Below are 27,500 nucleotides of genomic sequence, written 5' to 3' on the forward strand. Positions count from 1 at the left end.
GGAAGGGATGGGAAGAGAAGGAAAGGGATGAGGAAGAGAAAGGAAGGGAAGGGAAGGGAAAAGATGGGAAGTGAAGGGAAGAGAAGGGAAGGGATGGGAAGAGAAGGAAAGGGATGGGAAGAGAAGGGAAGGGAAGGGAAGGGAAAAGATGGGAAGTGAAGGGAAGAGAAGGGAAGGGATGGGAAGAGAAGGAAAGGGATGGGAAGGGGAGGGACATTCCAGTCATCATTTATTTATACATATTTAATTTATTTTACTTTTTTTTTTTTTTTAATTATCCGTCGTCCGCGTGAATCTGAGTCGGCAAGCAAATGTCCTCTCACGGAAAACCAATGGCACACACACACACACACACACACACACACACACACACGTCCCTCGCAGTCTGGGCCTCCTCGTCAACAATCAGTCATTCTGCTCGCCGCGGCTGTTGCTGGGTCGAGAAGGCTTCGTAAAAGTGTTGATTGCATTACGCCGCACGAGTGGTGTTGGGCGCCTGACCTGCCCGCCGTGAACATCTCTGGGGAGGGGGGGCTGTGGTGGCTATGGGTGTGGTGGTTGTGGCTGCGGTCTGATGGGTGTTGCTGTGGCGAGGGTCTTATGGTGGTGGTGTTTGTGGAGACGGTACTGAAGGTATTGGCGGCCGTGGTTATGGCTGAAGAAGGCTTAAGGGGGTTTTACACTGCAGGGGCAAATTTTCCGTGGATCTTCAGTCAAACCACGATTTCCGCTAGCGTGGTTCTCATTTGTTTCTTGTTATTGCTGCTGCTGATGATGGTGAGTAATACCGTCGTCCTTCGGTGAAATCTACCGTAGCTTTGGAAGATCGTGGACACGTCAGAAAACCACGGAAATATGAGAACCACGCCAGCGGAAATCGTGGTTTGACTGAAGATCCACGGAAAATTTGCCCAGTGTAATAGACCCTTTAGCGGCGACAAAAGACACATGCAGGTCGCTGAGGCATCACTTCCCTTAGTAGAGAGTCCAGGGGGTGTTCTGGGCTTACAAGAGCTGCCCCATGTGGACTGACTGGCCAGTGTGCGCTTTTCTTTCGCTTCATTCGTTTGGGAAGGCTGTGTGTTCATCCACTTATTATTACAAAGCATTACAAGCTGAACAACGAAAATGTAACGAGTTCCATTTTTCATCCACAGCTCGAGTGTTCTAGATTGGTATTGTTAGTCACTTTCGGTTCTCACATCAGCTATTTCTAAAGGGGATCAATCGGGTTCTAATGGGTGTTTCTTTAGGTTCACGGCACAGAGGAAGGGTCAAACTACCACCAGGGCCATAAAACTACTCCTGGAAATGCCCAAAACTCATACGAAAAGTCTTGTCAAATAGTGAACTTGGGCGAGGAAATCTTTAGTAATTCGGCCCCTAATGTTTTATTGATGATGTGAAGCAACGTTGCCGGATTGTCTTATTCAGCCTCTTATATTTACCGACTTCCGACGCAAAAACTGTCTCGTGGACCGCAATAAGGATATTTACTTATAATTATCGTTAAAATAGTTAATTCCTGATGTTTCTTGGCAATAGTTAGGCGTCAGAAACCGGTAACTACTTTGCTCTGAGTACGACAATCTGGCAACGGCGAATTGTGAAGTGATAGACGTTTTGCTTGTTAATTTGTACTCGCCTCCAACACTTCATAATTCCTGGAGCCATATTCAGAGCCGCTGCACACTTGAACTACTAATCAGATCGATCGCATCATTAGCCCGTCAAGAGAGACTAGATCATTTGCTCGGCTTCAGGCAGGCCAATGGGAAATGGCTCATACCGGCGCGGAGTTATGAGCACATGCGAGCAGACGATTAGCACCATTACTTGCCTCGAGAGAAAAAGGGAATGATGATTTGCTCTTTGGAGGAGGAGGAGGAGGAGGAGGAGGAGGAGGCGCATTGGAGGAGTACAAAGGAAAGGAAAAGCAAACAGCAACAGACCTCTTGGCTGAGAAAGAGGAGGGGAAAGGGAAAGATAAGAGAAAGAAGAGGAAAATAATGATAATGCTAATTTGTAGGAGGAGGGGAAACAGGAAGGATGATGGCGACGATCTCGATGATAAGGAGGAGATGGAAAACGAGGAGGAGGAAGAGAAAGAATAAGATGATTATAAGGAGAGACAAAAGGAGGAGAAGGAATGGTACGAGGATAAGAATAGAAAAAATGAAGAAGATAATGATGATGATGATGATAGTAATGAAAGGAAAGAAAAGGAGAGGAAAGAAGGGAAGGGAAAGGAGGGTATAGATGGCCCCCTCGTCTCTCTCCTTCCCCCTTGCTCATCCCCGACCGTCTCCAACACTACCATGAAGAAGATAGTGACGATGATGATGATGGCAATGATGAAAATGGCACAGAAGAAGGGAAGGAAAAGGAGGGTATAGATGGCCCCCTCGTCTCTCTCCTTCCCCCTTGCTCATTCCCGACCGTCTCCAACACTACCATGAAGAAGATAGTGACGATGATGATGATGGTAATGATGAAAATGGCACAGAAAAGAAAGGAAAAGGAGGGTATAGATGGCCCCCTCGTCTCTCTCCTTCCCCCTTGCTCATCCCCGACCGTCTCCAACACGCATGAAGAAGGGTGATGACGATGATGATGATGGTAATGATGAAAATGGCACAGAAAAGAAAGGAAAAGGAGGGTATAGATGGCCCCCTCGTCTCTCTCCTTCCCCCTTGCACATTCCCGACCGTCTCCAACACTACCATGAAGAAGATAGTGACGATGATGATGGTGGTACTGATGAAAATGGCCCAGAGAAGAAGGGAAGGGAAAGGAGGGTAGATGGCCCCCTCGTCTCTCTCTTCCCCCTTGCTCATTCCCGACCGTCTCCAACACTAGCAGGAGTATTTCTTCAGACACAGACAGGATTCCAGCCGTTAAGTTCCAGCGATTGAATTTCCTCTTAAACATTTTCCCCTGACCTCCGCCCCCGGCTGAAAGCGACGCCAAACACATATTAAGTTAGCAGGAAAAATTGAGCCATTCTTTACATGTTTCTTTCTCATCCCATTGAGTTATTGCGCTGCAGCTGATGTTACACGTGGATAAATAGATAGAAATAAATAGATAGATAAATACAATAGATAAAGAGAATGAAGGAGAGACAAAAACAGATAGAAAAATGGAAAAATACGACAGAAAATATAAAGAGACATTGACAAAGACAGACAGACATAAAAATAGACAGAAACGTGGGTGAATATATATAATAAATGGATAGAGACAGTGACAGACAGACACACACACACACACACACACACACACACACACACACACACACACACACACACAGAAAGACTGACACACCTCTCCTCCCGAAATTGACCCCTCTTTCGGCCACCTCTTTTGATTCTTTTTTGTTTTTAGGAGCAGCGAGTACCGGCCTTTTTTTTAATTATTGTTTCCTTTTATTGTGCCCTTGAGCTGTCTTCCTTTGTTGTAATAAAAAAAATACAAGGACAGGCAGAGAAAAACAGGAAATGGAAGATATGCAGACCAATATGAAGGCGTAAAAAGACACACACACACAGACCCACAAGCAGGCAGGAAATGTATACTGAAGGAAGACGTCAATTTGATGATTATAGAAATTTTGTGACGTTTATGAGTGATTGATGGGCGCAGCGTACAAGGTGACGAGAATTCTTTGATCCCGGGGAAAGTAATTAGGTGAAGTCCCGCGTATTTAAATATCTTTTGTTTTAACCCCCTCCTCCTCCTCCTCCTCCTCCTCCTCCTCTTCCTTCTCCTTCTCCTCCTCCTCTTTGTTTTCATTGTTCTCCTTGTCTTCATCCTCTTCCTCCTCCTTCTCATCGTCATTATAATCATCACCATCATCAATTTTTCCTCGTTTTCCTCTTGTTTTCTTCCTCTTCCTGTCTACCTTCCTCCTCCTCCTCCTTCTCCTCCTCTTTGTTTTCATTGTTCTCCTTGTCTTCCTCCTCCTCCTCCTCCTCCTCCTCCTCCTCCTCCTCCTCGTCATATTATAATCATCACCATCATCTTCCTCAACCTTTCTTCTTCCTCTTCTTCCTCTTCTTGTCTTCTTCCTCCTCATCATCATCATCATTATAATCATCACCATCATCTTCCTCAACCTTTCTTCTTCTTCCTCTTCCTCTTGATCTTCCTCCTCTTCCTCCTCCTCCTCCTCCTCCCTCACAACCCCATTCCAGTATCGACATCCCTTCACTCACTCCTCTTCCTCCTCCTCTTCCTCTTCCTCTTCCACCACCTCATTCTATTATTGACAACTCTTCACTCAGCCGCCTCCTCTTCCTCTTCCTCTCATTTTTCCTTCATTTTTATTCAATTATTTATTTATTTATTTACTTATTAATCTATCGACGTACTTATTTGTCTCTCTCTCTCTCTCTCTCTCTCTCTCTCTCTCTCTCTCTCTCTCTCTCTCTCTCTCTCTCTCTCTCTCTCTCTAGTTAAACTGCTCACTATTATTTGCTGATTTATTTTTATTCTTCATTTACCTCCTCCTGCTCCTCCTCCTCCTCCTCCTCTTCCTCTTCCTCTTCCTCCTTCCTTATCCCGGTGTTCAAGCCTACATCAACATCCCCCTCCCCCCCTCACACACACACACACACACACACACACACACACACACACACACACACACACACACACACCAGCTCGCTTCCCCCTCGACCTCGTCCTCGTCCTCTCCTTCCCTCTGTTCTTTGTATCTGCCTCCTTGTCTTTATTCTTGTCCTTCTTCCTCTTCTCATCTTCCTCTCCTCCTCCTCCTCCTTATCTTCATCATTATTCTCCTCATCCACTTTGTTCATTTTTCCTACTTATTATTACCTCTTCCTCCTCCTGTTGTTCTTCTAGTTCTACCCCCGCCGGCCCCTCCCCCACTCCAGGTAATGGGAACACACCCCCAACACCTGCTTGCAACATAACAACCACCCAACCATCAACCTCATCACACTGCCCCGCCTTCGAGCCCCGCCACACACACTCGCACCACCTTGTCCAATTTAACGTTTTGGAGGGAATGTCGGTGCGGAGGTTGAGGGCTTTCCCACGAGGGCGTCTTGGTATTAGAGTCAGAAGGCTGCAAGCGCCACCACGGGAGAGCGAGAGACTCCGCCAGGCCAGCAAGCAACAGGTTCTCCGATCGAGTGTCTTAGGGCCGTATTTTAAGACACCGTCGCTTCTCACATCAACTATTTCTAAAGGTCAAAGATGGGATCAATCTGTTTTTCATGAGTGTTTTTTTAAGGTTCATGGCACAGAAGAAGGGTTAAACTACCACCAGGGTCATAAAACTACCCCTGGAAAGGCCTACAGCTCCTACGAAAGCCATGTCAAATATGTGAACTTGGGCGACGAAATGTTTTAAAATACGACCCTCTGAGCCCCTCCAGCACCACGCACGCAGAGAAGCAAGTCGACGGTCTGTCCACCCCAAGGACTTGTTGACGCTTCTCTTCATCAAACACGAGATTAATTAAACACGGCAATCAATTCACCTTCCGTCTTTTTAGTGTCACTGTTAAACACAATTATATACGCAAGGAAATAAATATATCGAGCTGACTTTAAACTCTTCAAACATACTCTCTTTTTCGCCCCTTATGTCCGTCTGTCAGTCTGGTGTGTGTGTGTGGAGGCCTCAGGATTAGACAACAGGTTCCTAAGAAGACTCCATTTCATAACAGGACGACCCCCGGCAGCCACGTCTGAGTGAAGCTAGTAGGCGAAAGTAGTAATTGTGTAACAGAACAGGTTTGATCAAGCGCTCTCTGTCTGTTTGTCTTGGGGGAAGTTGAGTTGAGGTGTTATGATTATAAGATGAGCCAAAACAAAAGCCTTACGTAACTACAGCCATTAGGATGTTTAAGCGATTTGAAGTCTTTGGATGTTTAATGAGGATGTTGTTTAGGATGTTTAGATGAGGCGAAGTCTTAGGTTGTTTAGAAAAGATGAAGTCTTAGAATCTTTAGCGGAGTCGAAGTCTTAGGATGTCTAGATGAGCCGAAGTCTTAGGATGTCTAGATGAGCCGAAGTCTTAGGATGTCTAGATGAACCGAAGTCTTAGGATGTCTAGATGAGCCGAAGTCTTAGGATGTTTAGATGAGCCGAAGTCTAATGATGTACAAACACGACAAAATTCGGTCAGTAGTTTCCTTGCTTCTTAAAACCATACGGCGTTTAGAGGAACCAAATCCCCAATCAACAGTTCCCTAGCCATCACAACACAACTACACAGTAATAACTTAGAACGTTCAAATGAGCAACAGTCCATATAAAACCTTCCTAGCTTCTTCAAATTGGCGCTTGAGGCCTTGTAACTCGAAGGGGCTCGTCTGATGGCTGGGCTGGCGGGGACAAGGGTAGGCAGTAAAAGACCAAAACATCCTGCCGACCCACCTGTTTGCATACCTGCCTGCATCTTACCTTCCCCGGCCGTCTCCTGCCACATTAACTAGCTGGACATGGCGTGGCTCAGAGGGCAGAAAAGGGAGGCAGGGAGGTAGAGCGGGGAGTTGGTTAGGTGACAGGGAGGAGGAGGGTGAGGATGTGAGGTTAAGAGGCAGGGAAGCAGGGAGGGAGAACGGGTAGGCTGAAGAGGTAAAAAGTGCAATAGGGAGGCAGGGTAGGAAAGGAGGGAGGGAGGGAGGGAGAAAGGGTGGACTGGAGAAAGATAAGAATGGTGTGTGTGTGTGTGTGTGTGTGTGTGAGAGAGAGAGAGAGAGAGAGAGAGAGAGAGAGAGAGAGAGAGAGAGAGAGAGAGAGAGAGAGAGAGAGAGAGAGAGAGAGAGAGAGAGAGAGAGAGAGAGAGAGAGAGAGAGAATCAATTTTACTATATTTATTAACCTCCAGACCAACAAAAGATATCACACACACACACACACACACACACACACACACACACACACACACAAAGCCTCCTTGCCTTCAGCGACGCCTGTCAGGGGCAGCGCCTAACATACAACTCAGCGTCACTAAACGAAAATACTGCGGTGCCCTACGAAGCCAGCGGTTGAGGCAAGTTACCAGTATTTCCACGAGTCAACCTGCGGAATGAAGCTGTCCTGTACACTTAAAAATATAGAACATGCTAGTCTGCCTTTTGAGGGCTATTTTTGTATTAATTTTTCCCTCGCAAAAATGTAAAGATATATATAGGGCCGTATTACAAGACATTTCGCTGCCCAAGAACACATATTTGACAAGGCTTTCGTAGGAGTTGTGGGCATTTCCAATAGTAGTTTTATGACCCTGGTGTTAGTGTGACCCTTCTTCTGTACCGTAAACCTAAGGAAACACTCTTTAACCTCTTTAACCTTTAGAAATTGTTAATGTGGGAAGCGAAAGTGTCTTAAAATACCAACCAATATGTTTCACCGAAATGGTTATCAGTAAGGAGTATGCATCTCACGTGTGGGGAGGCTCCACTCACACAGCTCTTCTGGACAGAGTGGAGTCTAAGGCTCTTCGTCTCATCAGCTCTCCTCCTTCTACTGATAGTCTTCTACCTCTTAAATTCCGCCGCGATGTTGCCTCTCTTTCTATCTTCTATCGATATTTCCACGCTGACTGCTCTTCTGAACTTGCTAACTGCATGCCTCCCCCCCTCCCGCGGCCCCGCTGCACACGACTTTCTACTCATGCTCATCCCTATACTGTCCAAACCCCCTATGCAAGAGTTAACCAGCATCTTCACTCTTTCATCCCTCACGCTGGTAAACTCTGGAACAATCTTCCTTCATCTGTATTTCCTCCTGCCTACGACTTGAACTCTTTCAAAAGGAGGGTATCAGGACACCTCTCCTCCCGAAATTGACCTTTCTTTCGGCCACCTCTTTTGATTCTTTTTTGGGAGCAGCGAGTAGCGGGCTTTTTTTTATTGTTTTCTTTTTTTGTGTGCCCTTGAGCTGTCCCCTTGGTTAAAAAAAAAAAAGTCTATAATCTGACGTATCTCGATTTTTATGCTAATGAAGCACCTCTGACCCGGAATGCTGATTCAAGAAAAGGAAAAGCTCACGGGACATTTATCGCGATGCTACCGATAAAGAATGAAAAATCCCGCACTCGCCACTAATGTCCTGAAATCGCCCAGCCAGGTCCTTAAAGAAAGCCACCAGAGCCGCCTGCTGGACAAAACATAACTTGGGTTGGCTTGTCATCTACAGTCTACTTCAGATGACAAGCTCGATGATTAGACTGTTAACACTACCCCTCCCTTTTCCCTTTTTTCCTCCCGAAATTGACCTCTCTTTTGGCCACTCCTCTGTACTCTATTCAGGAGCAGTAAGTAGCGGGCTTTTTTTTTTCATTATTGTTTTCCTTTTTTTTCACGCCCTTGAACTGTCTCCTATTCTGTAAAAAAAAAAAAAAAAAAAAAAAAAACAGCATTGTGTCGTGTGTGTATTAAACAGACATAACATCAAAATTTAATAGACTTTTCGAGACACTATACGGGTCACAATCAAAATTATGTAGAGTGCATCTCAACTTCCGTAACCCTACAAATCAAAATTCGAATAATGGAAACTAATTACATACCTTTTTGTAAACTATAAAGAAAAAAAAAAGATTACCGCGGCAGGTGTGGCAAAAAGATAACGGCCGCTCGCCTCGGCTGATAACAATGACCCGCCGAACCAGTCCTCAGGCGCACCGACAGCCCCTTGTCTCAGTTAATAACAAGACGAGACAACTGACAATACACGGAACAAACCCGGACGCGCCGCCTCGTAATAACATCAATGTCTACACCAACACCAACAGTAAACTTCTGCACCAACACAACAGTGGATATTTTTACAAACATTAGACGTTTGCAACCAACACTAAACCTCTTCACCAACAGTAAACGTTTGCACCAACGCCAACAGTAAACTTTTGCACCAACACAAGTGAATATTTGTACAAACATTTAAACATTTGCAACCAACACTAAACGTTTGCACTCACACTAACCCTTTGCACTCACACTAAACGTTTGCACCAACACTAAACGTTTGCACCAACACTAACCCTTTGCACCAACACTAAACGTTTGCACCAACACTAAACGTTTGCACCAACACTAAACGTTTGCACCAACACTAACCCTTTGCACCAACACTTAACCTTTACACCAACACTAAACGTTTGCACCCATACAAACGTTTCACCAACAGGAAGCTTTTGCACCAACACTAAACGTTTGTACCAACAGTTATTTTATCGTGAAAAAATGTTTACTTTATGCTGTATATGTTTTCTCTTAAATATCAACGTAATGACAAACACACACACACACACACACACACACACACACACACACACACACACACACACACACACACACACACACACACACACACATTTTATTTACACACATAATTTGTTTAGGTCATATATACTTTGAATCATGATTTTTTTTTCTGTGGCGTTTTCATGGTTTTTATATTTAACGCTGGGGGGGGGGGGGTTGCAGTACCTCCCTCATCACGTAGATTAATTGGCAAACACACATTCCTGCTCATGGGTTTTCAAGAGTTGCAGTTCGCTGAGTGGCTATTGATCGCCTCAAACAAAGGCTTCGAGTGCTTCCAGAAAGTCACGTGCGGCATTCTTTAGGAAGCTATTTTTTTTATATTGTTTTATAATTGAGTGACGTTCGCTGCCTTTCGTGTGGTCTGGATGAAACCAAGTATGCTTTTATAATCATATGAATACTATTATTATTAGTTTTATTATCATTATTATTATTATTATTATTATTATTATTATTATTATTATTATTATTATTATTATTATTATTATTATTATTATTATCATTATTATCATTATTATCATTACTACTACTACTACTACTACTACTACTACTACTACTACTACTACTACTACTACTAATAATAATAATAGTACTACCACCCCTACTATAATTGTTTTTTTTCTGCCCTCTGAAATGTGGAATACGGTGGAGACACTGATGTTGTGTGCACTTTACCTTTCGCTATTCTTCCACCACATGTACGCAAACTTCAAGAAATTCCTCTCCCTGCACTATTTAATTATTGCACGGTTCCCTTAATGGTACGGTTGCGCCCCAGCATTTAGACAACTCATCCGGGTCACCACTTCTTCAGTCTTCACACACAGTTAACCAAGACATCAGGTGGTGGAAGACGAGGCACACGGCTCATATAGTACCGTCAAGAGGTTAAAAAATGGTTGAAATTGAAGTCTATGTTGCTAAATGAGGGAGCATCACACACACACACACACACACACACAGACATAACATTGATTTCTGTCTCTCAGCGGCTTCTGCTTATTCATTTGTTATATTTGGGCTACAAGGTGCTGGTATTTCAATTTCTTGTTTTCTTGGTTTATGTATCACTTGACTGGCCTACCTCCTCCATAGTGAGATAGATAGATATATTTTTTATTTTTTTATTACAGCTACAAAACAACAAAAAAAGATGTAAAAAAAAATAAAAGCCCGCTAATCGGTGTTCCTACAGAGACAAAAGTTATGAGCGGCCAAGAGAGAGGTCAATTTCAGGAGGAGAGGTGTCTTGATAGATAAATAGATGGATAGATAGATAGTGAGAGAAATAAAGAGCTTGTATTTTTCCATTAAGCCGCAGATTGCTTTTGCCGGTAATGGAATTTTGAAGTAGCGCTGACGCTGGATTGTTGCGGGACACTCAACAACGCCGCCGCCGCCGCCGCCGCCGCTGTCTCACCTGTTTGTTTTTACCTGATTCTCGTGTCACGTTATTTCTATTTTTCTATTTTTCTATATTTCTATTTATTTCTATTTTATTTTTATTTTCTATTTTATTTCTGTTTTATTTATGACTTAAAAATTCATCTTGCTGCACGGAATTTTGATCATGTTTTGTTGTTGTTGTTGTTATTACTGACTACAAGAAATACGACTGTAGCGTGTTATTAATACTGACGGCGATCACACGTTATTGATTGATCGTAGCGAAACAGATAGACGAAAGGTGGAGTTATTCTACGTTTCGGGCATGACTCACACACACACACACACACACACACACACACACACACACACACACACACACACACCCGGGCCGTAAAAATGACGGAAATATAGATGTTTTGCATTTTTCAGTTGTGACTACGCATAATCAGAACAAAATCTATCCCTTAGCTATACATTGTCTTTTACAGTATTACAAAATTATGAGTCACGTTGCCTCTTGCTAAAAAATATCAGTGTGGTGAGCGCAACCAACCACTAATGCCTTGTTCAGCGCTGTCATATGACGAAAACCACAGTTACATCTTAAATTACGTCAAATGAATGTCTCAATTAGTTTTTGTTGTGGTCTGCGGAACCGTTTTCATGCAGGCAGTAAAATTTGTGATATCTGGATGTGACTCCAGACTTGTTGTGTTGTGTCGTGGGTGGGAGGCACAGTTTCCTATAGTTCCAGACTTGTTGCGTTGTGTCGTGGGTGGGAGTCACTGTTCCCTATAGTTCCAGACTTGTCGCGTTGTGTCGTGGGTGGGAGGCACAGTTCCCTATAGTTCCAGACTTGTTGCGTTGTGTCGTGGGTGGGAGGCACAGTTCCCTATAGTTCCAGACTTGTTGCGTTGTGTCGTGGGTGGGAGTCACAGTTCCCTATAGTTCCAGACTTGTCGCGTTGTGTCGTGGGTGGGAGGCACAGTTCCCTCCCTATAGTATCGTCGCTCGTTATCACCGCTGCGACGGGGGAGATGTTACGCAGAGCAGTCTTGATGCGAACGGTATTGTTGAATTGTATTGTTGTTGTATGTTGAACGGTATTGAACGGTATTGATCATCCGGTATTGTTGACAGAGATTGAGGGGACACTGCAGAAATAGTAGATGAGTTTGAAAGGGTATGTAAGAGGAGAAAGCTCAAGGTGAATACTGGAAAGATTAAGGTTATGGTGTCTAAGAGGGCAAGAGAGCAGACCATTGATTTTGCAAAGCCGTACAGAGCTAGAGCATCAACTTGTGTCACATCAAACTGTGGCACTAATTTCGAACTCTGAGTGATGCGTTGAAAGCCATTATTTTCTACCTACAGAATGACTATTTATCATTCTTATAACGGAGAAGAGGTTTTCAGAGAAGGCTTAAAATGCAAACAGTGATTTTTGCTCCATATCCATACGCGGCAATATAGATTCAAACGCTGTGCAGCAATAATAATGATGATAATGATAATAATAATAATAATAATGATGATGATAATAATGGTAATAGTAATAATAATAATAATAATAATAATGATAACCTAATGATAATAATATAGACAATTGTGTTTCGTTCTCCGGCATATTCAACCACACAAAAAAGGACTGTCACAAACTCAAGACTCCATTATACAAACTGTCGAAATCCAAGGCAGCTACATATCCATTGTCGCTTAAGAACGCCACAAAGGGTCGTTGTTGTTGTTTTCAGGGCAATCTTTATATGAAAAAACACACGTAACCAGAAGCCACGAGATATCCCGTTAGCAAAGCCTGCGGTGATGCGGTGGGTAAGAACTGGTGGCCCGGAGCTATATAGGCACGCGCCAGCCCTTTACCCTGTACCTGTGTGTGCTGCAGGCGACGAGGGCATGAAGGAGCCGAGAGGTGCCGTGGTGATCAGAGGAATGAGAGGACACCTTTATGTGGTAGCGGGAGGCAAGGGGAGAGGGCGTTTAGGAGGAAAAGAAGGAAGGAAGGAAGGGTTAGGGGGAGGGTGGACCGGGGCAAAAGACAGGAACGGAGAAGAGGGAGGGTTGGAGGTAAGAGACGGTGAAGGAACTAAAATTGACGGAAGAGAAGGGAAAGAAAGGAAGGAAAGAAGGGTTAGGCGGAGGGTGGACCGGGGCAAAAGACAGGAACGGAGAAGAGGGAGGGTTGGAGGTAAGAGACGATAAAGGAACTTAGATTGACGGAAGACAAAGGAAAGAAAGGAAGGAAAGGAGAAAGAAAAATGGAATGGCGCGTGAATAAAGACAAGGAAAAGAAAACAAAAGACAAGACAAAAGAACGAAGGGAAGATTTGACGGAAGAGAAAGGAAAGAAAGGAAGGAATTAAGGAAGAAAGAAAAATGGGATGGCGCGTGGATAAAGAAGAGGAAAAGAAGAAGAATTGATGGAAGAGAGAGTAAAGAAAGGAAGGAATTAAGGAAGAAAGAAAAATGGGATGGCGCGTGGATAAAGAAGAGGAAAAGAAGAAGAATTGATGGAAGAGAGAGTAAAGAAAGGAAGGAATTAAGGAAGAAAGAAAAATGGGATGGCGCGTGGATAAAGAAGAGGAAAATAAGAAGAACTGACGGAAGAGAAAGGAAAGAAAGGAAGGAAAGAAGAAAGAAAAATGGGATGGTGCGTGGATAAAGAAGAGGAAAAGAAGAAGAATTGACGGAAGAGAAAGGAAAGAAAGGAAGGAAAGAAGAAAGAAAAATGGGATGGCGCGTGGATAAAGAAGAGGAAAAGAAGAAGAATTGACGGAAGAGAGAGTAAAGAAAGGAAGGAAAGAAGAAAGAAAAATGGGATGGCGCGTGGATAAAGAAGAGGAAAAGAAGAAGAATTGACGGAAGAGAGAGTAAAGAAAGGAAGGAATTAAGGAAGAAAAATGGGATGGCGCGTGGATAAAGAAAAGGAAAAGAAGAAGAATTGACGGAAGAGAAAGGAAAGAAAGGAAGGAAAGAAGAAAGAAAAATGGAATGGCGCGTGGATAAAGAAGAGGAAAAGAAGAAGAATTGACGGAAGAGAAAGGAAAGAAAGGAAGGAAAGAAGAAAGAAAAATGGGATGGCGCGTGGATAAAGAAGAGGAAAAGAAGAAGAATTGATGGAAGAGAGAGTAAAGAAAGGAAGGAATTAAGGAAGAAAGAAAAATGGGATGGCGCGTGGATAAAGAAGAGGAAAAGAAGAAGAATTGATGGAAGAGAGAGTAAAGAAAGGAAGGAATTAAGGAAGAAAGAAAAATGGGATGGCGCGTGGATAAAGAAGAGGAAAAGAAGAAGAATTAACGGAAGAGAAAGGAAAGAAAGGAAGGAATTAAGGAAGAAAGAAAAATGGGATGGCGCGTGGATAAAGAAGAGGAAAAGAAGAAGAATTGACGGAAGAGAAAGGAAAGAAAGGAAGGAAAGAAGAAAGAAAAATGGAATGGCGCGTGGATAAAGAAAAGGAAAAGAAGGAAAATAAAATAAAAAACAAGACAAAAGTACAATGGAAGAAAATATAGCATCTAACACAGGAAGAAAAAGATAATTAACGATGGGAATCAAGCGGATAAGAAAAAAGGAATGAAGAGCAAATGTAAGACTTGGAGCCGAAGAGAAGTTATATATTTTCAATCTTACATATCGGGTGTCAGGAATAATCTATCGCACGCACACAAAAGTAAGTTAAGTAAACTCTCCTAAGTGCGTCCCCATTCCCCGCCAAGACTCATCCTTCACCGTGATGATCTCAACTTATAACCTGACCTTCCTCAAGCTTATTTATAGTGTAGCTGTCTTATCGGTAACCCTCCCGAAATTGACCTCTCTTTTTGGACACTCCTTTGATCTCTATTCAGGAGCAGTGAGTAGCGGGCTTTTTTTATATATATTTTTCTTTACGCCCTTGAACTGTCTCCTTAGCTATAAAAAAAAAAAAAAAAAACCATCAGTAACCCTCCCGATCGTGGTATAGCAGTGGGTGTGGGTGTGGGGGGGGGGGGGTAAGGTTGGTATTGTCAGATGCTCCCGCCCCTCACACCAACTATTTCAAAAGGCCAAAAAGAAGGTTAATCGAGCTCTAATGAGTGTTCCTTTAGGTTCACTTTTTTTTTTTACATCAAAGGATACGGTTCAAGGGCAACAAAAAGAGTAAAAAAAAAAAAGCCCGCTACTCGCCGCTCCCACAGAAGTAAAAAGTAAAGAGTAGCCAAAAGAGAGGTCAATTTCGGGTGGAGAGGCGTCTTGATACAATACTACAAGACATGTGAACTTAAGTATTCCAAGCCATTTCGCCCGCAGTTGCACATCGCCTACAGTGCTAGAGGATATTCGAACTTATTTCAGAGTATTCCTCGCTACTAACGGGCTAGGGTCGTCCAATAGACCCCTCAAGAAAGCCTACAGGCGCTATACAGGCAGCAGATCCCCCCAATAAAGAAAAAAAAATCTTAGCCACTCTGTTCGCATCTGTATATCACCAAAGTCCTAATCCTAGAGTACTGCAAGACTCCCGAGGTTAAGTATTCCTAGTCACTCCGTTTGCAGTAATACATAACCTAGAGTACTGCAAGACCCTGACGTTAATTAAGTATTCCTAGTCACTCTGTTTGCAGTAATACATAACCTAGAGTACTGCAAGACCCCGACGTTAATTAAGTATTCCTAGTCACTCTGTTTGCAGTAGTACATAACCCAGAGTACTGGAAGACCCCGACGTTAATTAAGTATTCCTAGTCACTCTGTTTGCAGTAATACATAACCTAGAGTACTGCAAGACCCCGACGTTAATTAAGTATTCCTAGGCACTCCGTTTGCAGTAATACATAACCTAGAGTACTGCAAGACCCCGACGTTAATTAAGTATTCCTAGTCACTCCGTTTGCAGTAATACATAACCTAGAGTACTGCAAGACCCCGACGTTAATTAAGTATTCCTAGTCACTCCGTTTGCAGTAATACATAACCTAGACTACTGCAAGACCCCGACGTTAATTAAGTATTCCTAGTCACTCCGTTTGCAGTAATACATAACCTAGACTACTGCAAGACCCCGACGTTAATTAAGTATTCCTAGTCACTCCGTTTGCAGTAGTACATAACCCAGAGTACTGCAAGACATACGAACATAGGTATTCTCAGCTACGCCGTCCACGTTACAAATACTGCAAGACATTCCGCAATAGTACATCATCTTGAGTACTACAGAACATACAAACTTAACATTCCTTCCGGCCACTCCTTTCTAAGTACTACATCGCTAATTATATACAATAAGGAACTAAAAGAATTCCCCGCCTTAATACATCGCCAACTATATAATATGAAGATAAGAGTATTCCTTGTTACTTTGTTCATAGTAGTACATCGCCAACTAGTACAAGAAAAAGCTACATGTATTCCCCGCCAATATAACATAGCCAACTACACAATAAGCAGATGATAACATTCCCCGCTTCTCTGTTTTTAGTAGTATATCGCTGACTACACTAGACGCTAAGAGTATTCCCTAACTCCTTTCTTGGAAGTATATCGGTAAGCTGCCGCTCCACTCTTATCAGTAGTACATCGCCAACTATACAACGAGAGACCAATGTCGGTAATATAAGACACGTTCGCTTCTCATATCAGCTATTTCTAAAGGTCAAAGAGGGGGTCAATCGGGTTCTAATGAGTGGTTCTTCAGATTCATGGTACAGAAGAAGGCTCAAACTACCACCAGGGTCATAAAACTACCCCTGGTAAAGTCCACAACTCATACGAAAGCCTGGTCAAATATGCGTACTTAGGCGATGAAATGTTTTAAAATACGACTCTAATTCGCTGCATTCATAGTACAGAAGGCTCAAACTACCACCAGGGTCATAAAACTACCCCTGGAAAAGCCCACAACTCATACGAAAGCCTTGTCAAATATGCGTACTTGGGCGATGAAATGATTTAGAATACGACCCAAAGAGTATATTCGCTGCCACTCTTTCTTAGAAGTACATCTCAAAATTCCTGCCAGATGCTCTCGACAAAACTCTGCGGGATCTGATTTATTATTCCTGCCCACCGCGTCCTTAGTAGTACATCACATATGCTACACATTCGGCTGAACTCTCTTATATCTGATTTAATTTACCTCGACGTAACTCTTCTAAAAGTCATCCGTTAATGATTTAGTGCATTCTTGGCCGCCGCGGCGTTAGTAATACATCGCTTCAGCTGGACTCTCCACGCAGCTCTCCTCCGCTATCTAATTTATTATGTCTTAAGTAACGCCACTAATGATTCCTTCTATATACACGACCACGAAAAAAAAATCTCTCTCTCTCTCTCTCTCTCTCTCTCTCTCTCTCTCTCTCTCTCTCTCTCTCTCTCTCTCTCTCTCTCTCTCTCTCTCTCCTGTAATGAGGGCTTCCCGTGTTACTCCCTTTCTCTAGTTTCCGTACGACTTTGCAACACAGTGTTCAGGATAATTTAATGAGCACTTCCTTTCTTATACTTTAGTCCTGACCTCCAAACGACCTTCTAATGCGGAGGTTCTCAGTCCACCTCAATAAGTGGTGCTCACATTTCTGTTCAAGTGGTACTGTAATACAAGTCATGTGACTTTCTGATACCATTCTTATGCAACACAATAACAGTAAGTATTTAGTATGTGTGTTACGCGAATATGTCTGCACTGACTGTAAAATTAAACATTTTATAATAAAATACATTTTAGTGGATCTCAGTTGCCCCTCAGGCCCTGCCAGCTTAACTCTTCGGAATTAATTGGCTAAACAGTGCTGAGAATCTCTTTGAATATGATCTAAGAATTAGTTTTGATATAAAATTTATTTTATGAGCGCTTCCCCTAACCCAGATGTCCCACTGGCCATGTTTCCTGGAGTAGGTAATGGGTACGTCTCACCCATTATAGGCTCAGGGCTAATATGACGTTGATAAGCACCGAGGCTAAGCGCAGCGTATGCTCCCAACTTTATCTTTCCCCTTCCCCTTCCTGACTCGACCCTCCATACGATTTTCTAATGTAATATTCTCCTAGCGCTCTCAGTCTCAACAGGCAGCTCAGGGAATGGCGGCAGGATGATCGCCGGACTGAGAGGCAATCTAATATAACTGTTAGTAATAATGTTCCCTTTGTAACTCACGCAATCTCAGCAGGGGCAGGCAGACGGAAGGTCGCAGGACGGTATGCGGCAGCGAGATCAAGCACGTGGACCTAAGCTGGCTGGGTTGCGGTGTGGCGACCTCCCCATGTGGAGGGAGCGTGGGGCCGTCGGGCCGTCCGTCTGCATGCACGGCGCGGCGGCGGCTGGCAACGGGGACGATTGCGTGAGCGCGAGGCGACAAGCGAGGAGGTATGTGCATACTACTTGCTACCTCGGGTCGGGCCGGGGCTGGCCGCGGCGGGAGGGCTGGCTGGCTGGCTGGCTGGCTTTCTCTCCCTCCCTGCCCAGAATGCAACATCCCTCACTGTCCACTGCATGCACGGCCCTCCACCTCTCACCCACCTCTCCTCCTCTCGCCTGCAGCCCCCACTAATGCCACCATGACGGTATTCACAATCATTATCATTATCACTAAGAATGCAACACCACTAATCACAGTCTACCATAGTTCGCATGCACGACCCCCCTCCCGTCTGCACCATCCCTCACCACGACCAACATCCTATCATTACCCTTACCCAAAATGCAACACCCTCACCACCCCCATCATCACCATGCACCACCCACCACCTACCCCCACATCCCCCCCTCTTGCCACTGCACCATCGTTTCCATCACCGCTATCACCTTCCCCATCCGTCTGGAGTCAAAACAATACACGTCTTGCTTATCAGGCGGAGCGAGGTGGCTGCTGGCTGGCTACTGGCGAGAGTGGCACCTCATGCTTACAAAAGTGCATGCGTTGCTGCCTGCTTGTACGGACGGTCATAAAATTACTCTGTTGCTGGGTAAGGGGAATAGGGGAGGGTATAGTGGGCCCAGTTTCTCGTCCTGATAGTGGTGACCATGAGGGATAGGCGAGTGGGGAGGAATACTCACTTACCGTTGTCTGTGTGTGCCTGTGGTGGTTCAGTAAGGGAAGGAGCAACCCCGGACCAGCTGCATGTTGCCGCCACAAGAGTTAGACCTTGACTGAGGGCCGGAACCATGATCTGCCCCAACATTCCCTGTCTCTGTAGCGCTGTCTGTCTCTCTCTCTCTCTCTCTCTCTCTCTCTCTCTCTCTCTCTCTCGTATTATTTCTTTTTCCTTCACAGACTTCACTATCAGAAATTCGCTTCTCCGCCTTCTTCTCCACTCCTCACTTGCCAAGTCTGCCCTTCAGTGGTATGTCACACGCTACTCCTTGACATTCTCTCTCTCTCTCTCTGCATGCGTCTCTTCTACCAACCCCATCGCTATCTTGAATCTATCTTACGCTGTATCACTTTCAAGACAAGCTGTTCCCATTTAGCCTCACAATCTCTCCCTTCCTGTCCGCCTTTCTGTCCGTGGGTTTGTCTGCTTTTGCGTGTGTCTTATGCAAACCACATTTCTATCTTGTCTACCATAGTTTAAGCTGTATCACTTTCAAGACAGCCTGCTCCTATATAGCCTAACAATCTTTCCCTGCCTGCTTGCCTGCCTGCCTCCGTCCGTGTGTTTGTCTGCTTTTCCGTATGTCTTATGCAAACCACCTTTCTGTTTTGCCTCCCATACATTAAGCTGTATCACTTTCAATCTTTCCCTGCCTGCTTGCCTGCCTGCCTCCGTCCGTGTGTTTGTCTGCTTTTCCGCATGTCTTATGCAAACCACCTTTCTGTTTTGCCTCCCATACATTAAGCTGTATCACTTTCAAGACAGCCTGCTCCTATATAGCCTAACAATCTTTCCCTGCCTGCCTGCCTGCCTGCCTCTGCCTATTGGCCTGTCGTTGTGTGTCTCTCCAATGAGGAAAAATTACAGCTCTTCGTTTCAAGTGACGCTTCACCCCTCACGGTCACACACTTTCAACGCAGCTGGTAATGGGGAAGAGTATAATGAGTATGACTGTCTATTGCGCGTATTTTATTCGTGTATTCTCTGCATTACTGCCAGCTAAGTCGTGGTATTATGGTGTGTTATGTAAAGTTATTTTTCTTGTTATTTAGGTGTGGGTGTAGTTTGCTGCATGGGGTGTGTGCTGGGTTGTGTTTCAAGTCCCTCGGAGATATTTTTCTTCTTTCCCGCTTCAATCCTTCTTAGTGTCCTCTCGCTAAGCTATGAGAGAGAGAGAGAGAGAGAGAGAGAGAGAGAGAGAGAGAGAGAGAGAGAGAGAGAGAGAGAGAGAGAGAGAGAGGGGGGGGGGTTGGAGGAATTTTTTTATTCGTGTGTGTGTACAGTCTTTGTAGCCTTGATATATTTGCTTTATATCTGATATCTGTGTTGTGTGTGTTTGTTTTTGTTGTTGTTGCTGTTGTTATTTATTGTTATTATGTCTATTATTATTATTATTATTATTATTATTATTATTATTATTATTATTATTATTATTATTATTATTATTATTATTTTATCGTTATTATTATTATTGTTATTGTTATGATTATTATAATTATCATTATTTAATAATAATAATAATCATAATAAAACGGATTATTAGGGGAAAAATTCATGCCCTGGAGCTGAAAATACACATAAATTATGTGGATGAAATACATACATTGCAGACATAATGGCAATGCTAAGAAATAGTAATAATAGTAAAAATAATAATAATTGAATGACAATAATAATAATAATAATAATAATAATAATAATAATAATAACAACAATAACAATAATAATAATAATAATAATAATAATAATAATAATAATAATAATAATAATAATAATAATAATAATGGAAATATTTACAAATGCAAAAATCCACTGCTGAGGGCATAGGCATACAGGCCTAATTGGCTGGGGGGGGGGTCTGCAGCCCAACTAGAATTGGTCAGAAAGATTTCCCGGGCAGAGTAGGCAGCGTAGCAGCCTAACAAGACCGCTGGATTGGCGGTTTGTGAGTGTCTTTTTTCATATATTATGCCATTTGCTTTTAATTTCCTTTAAGAATCGATAGGCCAAAAGTGTATTTCTCTGTCTTTTATATATATATATATATATATATATATATATATATATATATATATATATATATATATATATATATATATATATATATATATATATATATATATATATATATATATATATATATATATATATATATATATATATATATATATATATATAAATATATATATATATATATATAAATATATATATATATATATATTTTTTTTTCTTAAATAAATCAACTCTAAGCTAGTGGTGACAGGCTAAGCTCAACATCTCATACGCAATAGTGGACAAGCTCATAAACCGTAAGTTTCTGTAGTCTGTTTCACTATAGAGGTTTTGCAGTGACGTCACGAAATAGCGTCGTCTGCACCTTGTGCGTCGTCTGCAAGCCCGCTGGTGGTCACCTCCCCAGCAGAGTGAGCAGACGCACCACGTGTGCCTCATTCCTAAGTCACTACCCGCGGGCAATTGGCAGGACCTTCAGCATCATTTGTGTTAAGTGATTACGCGAGATCGTTTGAGAATGCTGCGAAGCTAAGATACATCGAAAAAATCAGTGCTTTTGGAGGTATAGACCCTTATTTATTAGGGAAACACTCCGAGTCTGCTCGTCCTCAAACGACCTGCCCAACATCGGTTACTATGATATATATAGCTATCTGGTGAACAGCAAGAGCAAGCTGTTTACAGGGCAGTCGCTCAAGGCCTTCAAGAGCCTTGAGGTGGATGGTAGACTGCCTGTCTGTCTGGCTGGTTGGGTGACTGGCTGCCTGGTGGGTAGCCTGGCTGGTTGATAGACTGACTGACTGGGTATACAACCAATAGACTGGCTGTCTGGCTGACTGGTAGACTGGCTTTCTAGCTGGCTGGCTGACTGGTAGACTGGCTTTCTAGCTGGCTGGCTGACTGGTTGCCTGGTGGGTTGATTGGCTGGCTGATTGGTAAACTGACTGTCTGTCTAAGTGACCAAATGGATGGCTGACTGGTTGACTGGATGACTGACTGGGTGGTTGACTGACTGGCTAATTGGTTGGGTGGCTGGCTGGTTGACTGGCTGATTGGTTGGTTGGCTGACTGTCTGGCTGGTCGGTTGACTGGCTGTCCCTCTGCCTGGCCGATCTCCTGTTGCTGACCAGTGATGCCCAGGTAGGCCCAGGTAGGCAGCACAGGCAGGCAAACAGGAGAGGGCAAGTGACGACAGGTGAGGGCAGGTGACGGCAAGTCACCTTACACTACGCACTCTTGGTCACTTCACTGCGTACACTTATATACTCCACCCGGCACTGAACTCTGTCCCTCTGTGCATTTTGCCTCTACTGAATTTTCTCTTCTATTTTCTTCCCCTGCTTGAGCGCCGCCTTGCGTGTTTACCTCCGCCAGCTCATGTAAATCCCGTTCCGGAGTAGTCCCCCGCCACACAATAAGCTAGGAGACCCGGGGCAATACCTAAATATGAGTTACCTCATGTAATAATCTGATCATTCTTGCCTCTAATATTTACCTCTGACAAAATGAGCACTGCAGAGTCGAGATGAAGCAGCCGGCCGCCAATTTTCCCTTCTCACAGCTGTTATCCACTTCCCCCGCTCTTTTGGATTCGCTGGAAATCTATAAATTGACACAGCATCTCTCCCATGTCGGTTAGAACATCCAACCGCACAGCATACGTATCGCATGGCGAACACACAGAGCACTTGTGCAGCCCCCACCAAGGTTTGCTTTGATAAGTGACCACCACCACTGACCACCAAGATGGCCGTGCAGGCTCGCGCTACCCCCGCACCCCCACTAATGACATCAGCTGCAAAACCTCTATAGTCGGTTCACCCAAGTTTAGAGTGAGCATTATCGTGCGCTGGCAACCTGCTGTCACACGGCGTGTTCGATTTCGCGGACACTGTCTCATGCATGCTATCCTACGCATAGTAGACGGTCGTCAGCAGCAATACTATGCAGGCAGCAATAACAAATACCGTCAATTATAGTCAATGATGAGTTTAAAAATATTAGTAAAGTCGCAAATAGCTGTTTTGTTAATATACAAGATCGCTGATTATGAGTATTAAGCGTATCACTTCCAAACCTTAAAGACATTAATGAAAATTAAGGAGAAATATATTACCAATTCAACATCATTTTACTTATATTCTGTGCATTTGCTTCGTATTTATTCTTTCATCATCATCATCATCATCACCACCACTACCACCACCACCATCAACACTCACCTGTTTCCATAAAGGTACATACCTGTTACCTTGTATTCCCTACTTCACCTCCTCCACCTACCTTCATCCTTCTCCCTTCATCTTCTTGTCATGCTGGGATTGGTGATGGAGGCGGCGCGGCGTTTATCTTATCTCCCATCGTCGGTAGCATCACCATCACGAAGTGTACGCAGGTTTACCTGGTGATGCTGCTTCATGGGGGAGATAAGAATAATGGAGAGAAGATGAAAGATGAGAGAGAGAGAGAGAGAGAGAGAGAGAGAGAGAGAGAGAGAGAGAGAGAGAGAGAGAGAGAGAGAGAGAGAGAGAGAGAGAGAGAGAGAGAGAGAGATAATTACATGGAATTACATAGATAACCAGACCACGCAGGCCCTAAGCCCCAAACTAGGTGGTCTGTCCTAAGCCTAAGTGACAGTTGTTGTGCGGCCACCATGGCGTTGAAACTGACTTAGTGAACAATGAGATGGAGGAGATAGCGGTCAAGATTATTCTTAAACAATGCAATCGAGTTACACTGTACCACTGATGACGGCAATCTATTCCAATCTCGAACGACAGCATTAGTGAAGAAGCAGAGAGAGAGAGAGAGAGAGAGAGAGAGAGAGAGAGAGAGAGAGAGAGAGAGAGAGAGAGAGAGAGAGAGAGAGAGAGAGAGAGAGAGAGAGAGAGAGAGAGAGAGAGAGAGAGAGAGAGAGAGAGAGAGAGAGAGAGAGAGAGAAGGGGGAGGATGAAAACTATTCCGATGTGAGAAAATAACGACTCTCCCCTAGACCCAAATTTCGAGAGGTGAAAAAGGATGATGATGAGGAGGAGAAGGAGGAGGAAGAAGAGTTGGAGGTATGGAAGCACAGAAGAGTAGCCCACTATAAGGTTTGTTGGCTCATAACGAGTCTGCCTGCTCCAGTGATACAATCTACTCGTCGGGCGCGTCAATGACCTGCGGGAGATGAAAGCATTTGGTGATATGCGCGCGGGAACAATTAATTCTTTTCTGTGGCAGCGAAGTAACGGTTAAGTGAGTTTTAAGATGATCGTTTTTGCATTAACAACTTGAGCTTGGAAGAAAACAGCAAGACTTCAATAACATGTAAACGTATTTGGTGAGATAACAATCAAATGGATGGCGTCAACACACACACACACACACACACACACACACATCTCGTTCGTTTTCTTGTCCTGTTTTTTTATTTTTATATATGCCGCTGGGCGAAATAAAACTATTATTATTATATTTATTATTATATATTATTATTATTATTATTATTATTATTGTTATTGTTATTGTTGTTATTATTATTATTATTATCATTATTATTATTATTATTATTATTATTATTATTATTTATGTTTTCTTTTAATCGAAGTTTTATATATTTTGTCAATGCAAAGGAAAATTGTTTAGCTTTATATTTTTTATTTATTTCTCACTTTCTGTTCAGTATCCACAAAGAGGCCAAGGCAATCGATAAGTTTCCACATCACTTTCAGTAGTTTTTCTTTTAACTTGTATATTTTTTACTCCTCCACCTCGAGCAAGCAATTCATCAACTTTAAATAGGACAAGTATAGACAATTTTTACATAGGAGTAATTAAAAAAATGGTAAATGCTACCAACACCTATTATCGCCTTCACGGTCTTACAGACACAGGAATATATGTGTGTGACTCAGGCCCGTAGGCTGGGTAAACTTTGGGTGGGTTACTTGGGCTGACGGTGGACCTGATGGCGCGAATGCCGGAGGCATTAACACATGCTAGGGGGGTCTGGGGCATGCGGCCCCAAAACTTTTTTGGAAAAAGGATGCATTTCCTGCATTCTAGGCACTCTGAAAGCTTATTTCATGCAACTGAAATGAGCTTATATTTTCCCTTTTAAAATGGATAACAGACTGTTATAATAACACCAGTGATCAGTTTAATTTTATCAAGCTATAGGCCTACGGGCCTATGTGTGTGTGTGTGTGTGTGTGCTCGAACGCGTGTTAATCTGATTTGCATGGAAGTTAATCGCGTTATGACAACTTGAGTAATAAAAGTGGTTGGAGAGAGAGAGAGAGAGAGAGAGAGAGAGAGAGAGAGAGAGAGAGAGAGAGAGAGAGAGAGAGAGAGAGAGAGAGAGAGAGAGAGAGAGATCATGGGGTATATACACACAAGTCAAAGCAATTCGTTCTCATATCACAACTAATAACGTAAATGACCTCTCTTTCCTGCTTTCAGTAAGCGATGTCGGCTAATTGGCGAGGCTTGCTGGCCATACGCCTTGCTAGAGGAAGGGAAATACTAATGCTTGTTTTTTTCCTAATTACTCGCGCACAAAAGTGTCCATCCTCAGCAAGACGCTTTGGAGGAATTAGAGATATAATTATCGTCAGTTCTCAGTGGTGTTGTTGGTGTCCTGGTTACCCTCCGGTTTCCACGGTAGCTCTCCACTGTGCCTTTGCCAAATAGAAACCTTTGCACGTCAACACAAACACTTGAGGAATGGAGTGTGGCAGACAAGTGTTTGCCACCGACGGAATACTTATACTGAGAAAAAATTATTTACTGGATTGTCATTCTCTTTATGTGGTATGTCTCCAGATGTTGCAGCTGTTCGCTTATCAAAGAGTTACTCTTCCTTTTTTTTTCTTTACAGCAAGGGAGACAGCTCAGAGGGCACAAAACAAAAAGTCAACAAAAAAGCCCGCTAAACGCTGTTCCACTTAACGCAGGCTGTGTAACACCACCTCTCCTCCTCTAAACCTCACCTTCTCTTCCTCACCGAAACAAAGGTTTCTGGGGCTATATGTTCCCTCCTATTATATCTTGTCTTTGGCCTTCCTCCTGTGGTGTGAAAAGAAAAGAAAGCAGGACGGAAGGGAAGGCGATGGAGGCCTGATGAGATACCATGATTTAAAGTTAGCTCAGAATTGGGAACTTTATAATATGGTATTGTGAGCACCGGGTTCGTAAAGTCAGCATATAATCGATACATTCATAGAGATACAGATATATAGAGAGATATAGAGATAGATATACAGGTATGCCATAGATATACTAAGAATTGGTATAATCAGCACAGAATCAACAGTTTATGAATATTTCAAAACTGATTCAACCCAACGACACGAAAAGAACCTCTTCTACCAAAGGTTGATTAAGGTATGAAAAGAATGAAGAATAAACAGAAGGTCACAGGTGAACATTATAATCATTGGTGTGTGTGTGTGTGTGTGTGAGAGAGAGAGAGAGAGAGAGAGAGAGAGAGAGAGAGAGAGAGAGAGAGAGAGAGAGAGAGAGAGAGAGAGAGAGAGTATATGTTCCTCTCTTCATATATACGTAAGTGACTGAAACCGGAGAGACAAAAGAGCAAACTTCACGATCGACTGAACTTCATCTCTTTTCCTCTGATCTAATGGGCGGGTCATGTCAGGAGGGGAGTGCGATGAGTGTTGGCCTCCGAGCCGATGAGAAGCGAGACAAAGAGGAAAAAGCCGCGTCTGCAGAATGACATATACCCCGGATGAGAGAGAGAGAGAGAGAGAGAGAGAGAGAGAGAGAGAGAGAGAGAGAGAGAGAGAGAGAGAGAGAGAGAGAGAGAGAGAGAGAGAGAGAGAGAGAGAGAGAGAGAGAGAGAATTGAGCCACACATCAGAGTTTTGCGCTCCATGAAAAAAAAAAGCATTATCTAAACGCTGATCGATTTATTTCTTAACCCTTCCTGCCCCCCCACTCCCTACCCGAAAAAATATCCATATGATCAGACGTAGAAAAAACAACAACAATAGAACACGCATCGGCCGCCATATAGGAAAGCGTTCATCGTGTTTTACCGGAAAAGGGATGACTCAGTGTTTGTCCTTTTCATGACGTAAAAAGAAGGCAGTTGAATTACAAAACAAAAAAGCAGAACAATACCCACAAGCACTGCTCCCACAAGAAAAAGTTAAAGAATCTATACCAAGAATCTATAAGCACTCAAGGCACGGGCCGCTCCCCCTCGAAGGCAAAGACCCCTCCGGTTACCCACATAGAAAATGATTAGTCTGGCTGGACCACCTCCCAGCCACTTCATGTTCCCTCTGGACGCCCTCATGGACAGCCTTCAAAGCACAAGCGGGTTTTTGCATTCGGTCGGCCAAGGTCATTCAGATAGTTCTGGTTTCTTTACTCGTCGTCATTCAGGCATTTTTTTTTTATCAGAGTGCTCGCAAAAGTTAATCACTTCGAGGTAGTCGCCTGAGAATGTGTGTGTGGTGCCTCTATAGGTCTGTTCATGATCGAGATACTTGATAGCCGACAGACAAAAAGGACAACGACGAAAAGATTGTCGCCTTCCTCGCTCCGTTGAGAAGGGCGATAATAGTAGTTGTAAATAGTCCCCCTGGTGATAACAGGAGGGCAGAGACGCGATAATGCACTGGGCGAAGTGTGTGCCCTTAAACTGACGCCGGAAATGGCCATTGTAACTCACCATCACTTTGACCGTAACGAGAGG

General features: G+C 43.4%; 2 protein-coding genes across 2 annotated transcripts in view; one reads left to right on the forward strand and one right to left on the reverse strand.

The window, feature by feature from the left end:
* Positions 1-17,996, reverse strand: part of LOC126995183 (doublesex- and mab-3-related transcription factor B1-like) — a 159,940-nt gene extending 141,944 nt beyond the window's left edge. Inside the window, 1 exon segment of the mRNA XM_050854487.1 lies at positions 17,848-17,996. The gene's annotated coding sequence lies outside the window, so the exon portion shown is untranslated.
* Positions 17,891-27,500, forward strand: part of LOC126995184 (uncharacterized) — a 17,638-nt gene continuing 8,028 nt past the window's right edge. The window contains exon 1 of the mRNA XM_050854488.1: positions 17,891-18,057. Within this exon, the coding sequence (XP_050710445.1) occupies positions 17,891-18,057 (167 nt within the window). The remainder of the gene's footprint in view (positions 18,058-27,500) is intronic.

The sequence above is a fragment of the Eriocheir sinensis genome, chromosome 7, assembly GCF_024679095.1.
Source record: "Eriocheir sinensis breed Jianghai 21 chromosome 7, ASM2467909v1, whole genome shotgun sequence".
In the NCBI taxonomy this organism is placed as follows: Eukaryota; Metazoa; Arthropoda; class Malacostraca; order Decapoda; family Varunidae; genus Eriocheir; species Eriocheir sinensis.